Consider the following 5,859-nt stretch of genomic DNA (forward strand, 5'->3'; position numbering starts at 1 on the left):
ATATATATATACTTTTCACTATGTTGAGGAAATTCCCTTCTATTTTAATTTTGCTGAGTGTCTTTATCAGGAAGGGGTGTTCCTAGAAAATGGAATCTAAAAACACATAAAAAATAATTCACCACAACCAAGTGAGATTTGTAACAGATATGCAAGGATGGTCCAACATAAGAAAAACAATCAATGTAATTCATTGTATTAACAATGTATAGAACAAGAACCATATGATTGTAGCAATTGATGCAGAAAAGGCATTTGACAAAATCCAGCACCCCTGAGCTAGGCTTATAATTAGCAAGTGGCAAAGGCAGATTTGGCCCCAAGTTTGACTACAAATTCCATGTTTTCTCTATATTTCTGCTACTTAGGGCTCAGCCTTTAGAAAGTCTGTTTCCTGACCTCCAGAATGAATATTTCTCTCCTACCTAATTATGAAAGATACTTTTTTCTGAGATCAACTAAGTGCGTTCTGCTTGCACTGAGAATAGATAAGTCAGCAGAGGGAAAAGGTGGCAGAGGGAGAGGAGTCCTGGGAGCAGTGAACAGGAGGAAAGAGCATCTAACATTGCAGGAAATTGCATGGTCTGCTGCATAAGAATAAGATCCTCTGCTTGCTTTCCTCCCTCTCAGAGGCCATGGGTCATCTGATGCACTTACCTCAGGTAGCCAAGAGGCCCCAGCCAAGCCAACTGGCTTGTTGACAGTGCCTGTGACTTCTCTGCCTCCCTCCTTTATCCTCTCCATGCCCAAAGAGTCACCCACTGACTCAATGCCAACACATATGTACAAACAGTAAATAATTTGGGCTTTGTAGGTTTTACAGTCTCTGTCACCACTACTTATAACTACTCTTCTAGCTTGAAGGGAGCCAGAGATAATCTAGACAAATAGGCATGTGTTCCAATAAAACTAAAACTTTATTTACAAAAGCAGGCCAGATTTGGCCTAAGTTCATAGTTTGCTCTCTCCTGGTGTAAAGCTTTTAAAATGGGATCTGATCTACTGTGCTAGCCCTGGTCTCATAAAAGTCGTATTTCTTCAGGGATGAGTGGTTACAGCCTCACAATGCAGTCCAACTCAGCTTGGGCTGTGCACATTCTTCTGCAAAAGAGGTAGCGTGTGATGTTGGCTACCTGCTCTGCATGCACTGCTGCAGCTTTTTTAGATTTGCATGGCAAAGGTGGCAGTTTATCCAGACTGGCCTAAGCCAGTTATGGCAATCTGATTCCCTTTTGCCAGTGGTTGGGTTAGGGGTAGTTCTGGGGCTTCTGGGAGAGATTTTTTACCTCTTTGATAAAATGTGAGGAGCCCAAGAAATGGTTGTTAGGTCCTTCCCTTGCCATGTCTAAACCAGGAAGCCTTTGTTTACAACTGGAGAGGACACCCTTGCGTTGCTGTAGCCTCCTTGTGAGCATGTGGGAAGCTGAGAAATGGAAGTGATGGAGCCACAGAGCCAGCCCTGGAAACATGACTTCTGAATTTCCTGTTAAATCAAATAATAAACTAATAAGAAAACTCATCTGGTTTAAATACAAGAAAGGGAATGGCTCATAGAAAGTGTAACTTCTGACATCATAATGATATTAATACTTCCCTCTAATCATTTTTCTAAGGGTCTTCTGGAAATCTTGATGTTCTGTCCTTCCGAACTTTGTCCTTTTGCTCCTAAAACTCCAGTGTTCATGCCAAATCCCAGTTACTACACTACTCCAGCCATCCTCCAGTGTCTTGATCACTTCTGTTGGAAGCTGTTGTTCACAGAGAAGCCTCATATTTGAGGAGTGCCACTTCTCCTATCTCTTCCTCTCCTGCCTTGTCATTTTCATATCTCTGTCTGGCTGTGTCGATGAGGTCCTCTGGGACAGTAGCAGCTTATTTCCTCTGCATGCTGAGTGTATCTTGGAGACTTATATGTTGTTCATTTGCCACAGGGAAAGCATTCAGTTGGCAGTAGGCCCTTTCCTCCACATCCTGGAGAACAACCTGTTGAAAGCCATTGACCCTTCCACACCACCCAGCAATATCAGGTACTTAACACTGCTCTCCTTCGCGCTGCTGAGGGCAGGGGTGGTCTTTAGAGGGAACCCAATTCTTAGAGGACTAAAGTCAAACTGTCAGGATTGAGGGTACACGGTTAAGAAGTCCTACTAGCTCCCTCATAGGCTCATCGACATTTCACTTTCTTCCTGCCATACTTCTCCTGTTATATTTTGAGATTTTTCTTTTGCAAAAATAAAATTCCCTGGATTTTTTGTTAAATGTATTCTTTCACTTTTAAACAAACTGAACACATGTCAGACAAAGTAGCTAATTTTCATGCCACACTGATTTTATGTCATAACAACCTAAAACAGAAAAATAATTACTTAGTAGGTTGTTTAGTTTGAACACTGTCATTGAGTGTGTAGAAAGATAGGCCACCTACAAGGCAGTGACGGTGAGGACGGTGCGGGTGGTACAGAGTATTGTTCGTAGGGTCACTGTGAGTCATGGTCTATTTGACAACACCACACAACAACAACAGGCACTGAAAAATGCTGAAGTGGTTCCTGAGCCTCAGCGGCCTAGAACCCAATGTCCAAGACCACTTGTCACTCAAAGCATGGTCCGCACATGCCCTCAGCCTCAGCTGGGAGCTTGTTAGAGTCTCAGGCTGAAGATCCCAGGTAATTTGTATGCATCTTAGCGTAAAGGAAGCACTGTTCTAGGCTGCCTCTTTGAGTGAGAGAAGTGTTAGACACAGAGATTCCTGATGAATAATGAGTTATACAAGATTTTGGGCCAGGATTTGTAACAGAAAGTCATGTGAGTGCCCCTTACAGTATCTGCAGTCACAGTCCATTTCTTTCTGGCTTTTGCCACTATTGGGCTGGTGTCTGGGAGAACTACAAAGTCTAACACTGGCTTCTAGGGTTGAGTGTCAGTAATCTTCCCAAGATAGATGCAGGAGTCAGATGTATATAAGATAGAATGACACCTTTATTACCGATTCAAGCCTTTTGGAGAATGTGATTAGTGTTAAGTGAGTTTATAAATACTCCTTTAGCATGAACTTGGTTCCCCCAGACTGTAAGCCCTCCCAACAAGGGGTAGAGCTCGCCCTACTTAACAGTGCCTGATATGACTGAGAGTAGAACATTACCCTCAAGCAGACAGGTCCCAGAGAGAGGAGAGGTGGGCTTGAACTGCACATGTCCCGTTCCTTCTTCTAAACTCATCAGAGGGGAAGTGAGGGAGGGAGCCGAGTAAGTTACTGTTGGGGCAGAAGGGAGGCTCCACAGGAGGCATGGGGGAGTAGTCGGAGTCTTCCGCACCTTCTCTTAAAAGGAGTTTTAAGACCAGCTCACTGATTTCTAGATGTTTCTGAGACAATGTTAAGCCTCAGTCAAAGGAGGCAGGCAGTGTTCTGGTTTGCAGGGTTCTGAGGCAAAGAAAGATTGAAAACTGCTTTTCTGTTTTGTTTTGTTTCCCTAGAAAGCTGTACCTCTATGCAGCTCATGATGTGACCCTCATTCCTCTCTTAATGGCTCTGGGGATCTTTGACCACAAATGGCCCCCTTTTGCTGCTGATCTTACCATGGAACTCTACCAGCACCAGGAATCTAAGGACTGGTTTGTGCAGCTCTATTACCATGGGGAGGTAAGACCCCTGAGGTGGGGTTGGGGTTGGGTGGAGGTCCACACCCTCTCCTCAGTTTTAACTTCCCTTAGTCTGGTACTGGGTCTCCTCCTCAGGCTCAGTGGGGAGTCCCCATTGATGGAATCATCTCTGTATCTCTAACTTCTATTTGGTGACCTAAGGATAGGGCAGGACTTTGGTGCATCTGTTGAGCTGGAGTGTGGGCCTTAGCCCAGTTCTGTTACAGATTCCTGGTTGCAGGGCCAACCTCCTGCTCTTCTCCTGACTGTCTGTACTAGGATGGTGGCATCCTGTGAGGACTGTTTGAGAATGAATGATGGTATCTTTGGGAAGTGGTGTCCCCCTCTTAATATCTTGGTGGCTTCAGTGCATGTGTCCAAGGCAGCAGGGTGAGCCCTTTCCAGGGATCATAAGCCCTTACTCTCCCAGCTCAAGGGTATAATTTGACTCTTCCTTGTCAATTCAACAAACATTTCTTGACTGCCTTTTCCAAGCAGGACTTAGTGCTTTTAACTTGGAAGCTGATTGGGTAGTGGGACCTTCTGTATGTGTGCAGACATATACCTCTTGGGAGAAGTCTCAGACCTCCAGGCTCAGCTGAGAACAGCAGAAGGAGGTTCTCAGAGGACCTGCTGAGTTATGCCTCTTTCACAGGAGCAGGTGCCGAAAGGATGCCCTGAAGGACTCTGCCCGCTGGACAAGTTCCTGAACGCCTTGTCAGCTTACACCTTAAGCCCAGAAAAATACCACAGACTCTGCTCCCAAACACAAGGGATGGAGCTGGGGAGCAGAGGGTGACTGATTTTTAAAAATAGGATTTGTTAATTTTTAAAATAAAATGCCTCTTCACAATGCCTCAGGCTATGAGTGTTTCTTGTGGGAGACAAGGGTTAATGCATAGGCTTTGGGGATTTCTCCCTGTAGGTGTTTCTCCTCAGAGGTCTCTTCCTGAAAGGAGAGGGGGTAGACAGTTGAAACCAAAGGGATATTTCTCTAGTTTGTGGCTTATTTTCACCATCAGAAGCATTGCCTGTGACACAAGGCTGGAGAGACCACTCTGTAGGATTGTGTTGTTTTGGGCTGCAATTCTTCTATCTTCATTTCACAAACATGTATTGAGCACTTACTAAGTACCAGTTCTGGTTGCTGGGGAGTTTTCTAATTCATAACAACCTCATGTCTGTCAGAGGACATCTGTGCTCCATGAGTGAATTTTTAGAAGCCATTCACCAAACCTTTCTTCTAAAGTGCTTCACACCTTCAACCTTGCAGTAGCAGTCAAGTTTGGTAATGGTTTACTCAGACACTCCTGCTTATTAGATAGAGATCTTCAGAGAGGTGAAAAGGCTCTGCCCTCAAGTTCTTTCAGTCCAGTGGTGGAGGCCAAGAAGCAAGTTAGTGATTACATTAGCCATCTGTGGCTATGTGTCATGCTGTGAGCAAGGTATGTAAGGGACTATTTGGAAGTAAAGAAGAAATTCCTAGCACTGAGGTATGTAGGGAACTGGGGGAGCAGTTGAGGAAGACTTCTGAGATCTTGGCCTGAGTCCAGTAGAGAAGTAGAGATTAGCCAGATGAGCAGAAGGAAAAAGTATTGAATGTGGTAAAAGTTAGACTTGAAAGGCAGGGGACATTCCGTGTTGGGTGATGAGTTGAAGCCCTGCTGTGGAAGCACCAGGAAGAGGGATGTGTGTTGGCCTCAGAGTGCTGTGGCTCTGGGACTCTGCCATGATAAGTCGAAACTGTTCTCAACGAAAGAGCTCGACCTTTAACTACAACCTGGTCATCCCATATTTCCTTGCCAACCTTCTCGTTTCCCCCCATAATCTATCCCAAACTCTCCAATTGTAAACCACTGATCTGATCTCTTTATATCTCAGTGAAGAAAGCAATCATGTAAGTAAGCCTCACCATTTTCTGCCACCCATGCTTGCCCCCACCAGAGAAGAGCTGTCCCTCCCGTCTGTGTCTGGATCTAGCTCCTTTGCCTACTGTCCCTTCACTTACCTTTGTCTCCTGTTCCTCTGCTGACTTCCTCCTATCAGCTTTATGCCTATTTAGGATGCTTCTGTCATTTAAAAACATCAAACACACCAAAAACTTTCATTACCATGTTCACTTCCAGCTGCTACCTTCTCCCCTTACTGTCACACTTCTTCAGAGTGGTCTGTATTCCCCTACCACCTACTCCAGCTCCAAATCCTGTCCCACTCATCGTA

General features: G+C 44.9%; 1 protein-coding gene across 1 annotated transcript in view; it reads left to right on the plus strand.

Moving 5' to 3' along the window:
* The window catches only part of ACP6 (acid phosphatase 6, lysophosphatidic), a 26,742-nt gene extending 22,246 nt beyond the window's left edge, over positions 1–4,496 (plus strand). The window contains exons 8-10 of the mRNA XM_006899524.1: positions 1,932–2,027; positions 3,475–3,640; positions 4,295–4,496. Coding sequence (XP_006899586.1) covers positions 1,932–2,027; positions 3,475–3,640; positions 4,295–4,438 — 406 coding nt within the window. The 3' untranslated portion in view covers positions 4,439–4,496. The remainder of the gene's footprint in view (positions 1–1,931; positions 2,028–3,474; positions 3,641–4,294) is intronic.
* The last annotated feature ends 1,363 nt before the right edge of the window (positions 4,497–5,859 follow it).

The sequence above is a fragment of the Elephantulus edwardii genome, unplaced genomic scaffold (genome assembly GCF_000299155.1).
Source record: "Elephantulus edwardii isolate Elephantulus edwardi_28Jun2011 unplaced genomic scaffold, EleEdw1.0 scaffold00260, whole genome shotgun sequence".
Classification (NCBI taxonomy): domain Eukaryota; kingdom Metazoa; phylum Chordata; class Mammalia; order Macroscelidea; family Macroscelididae; genus Elephantulus; species Elephantulus edwardii.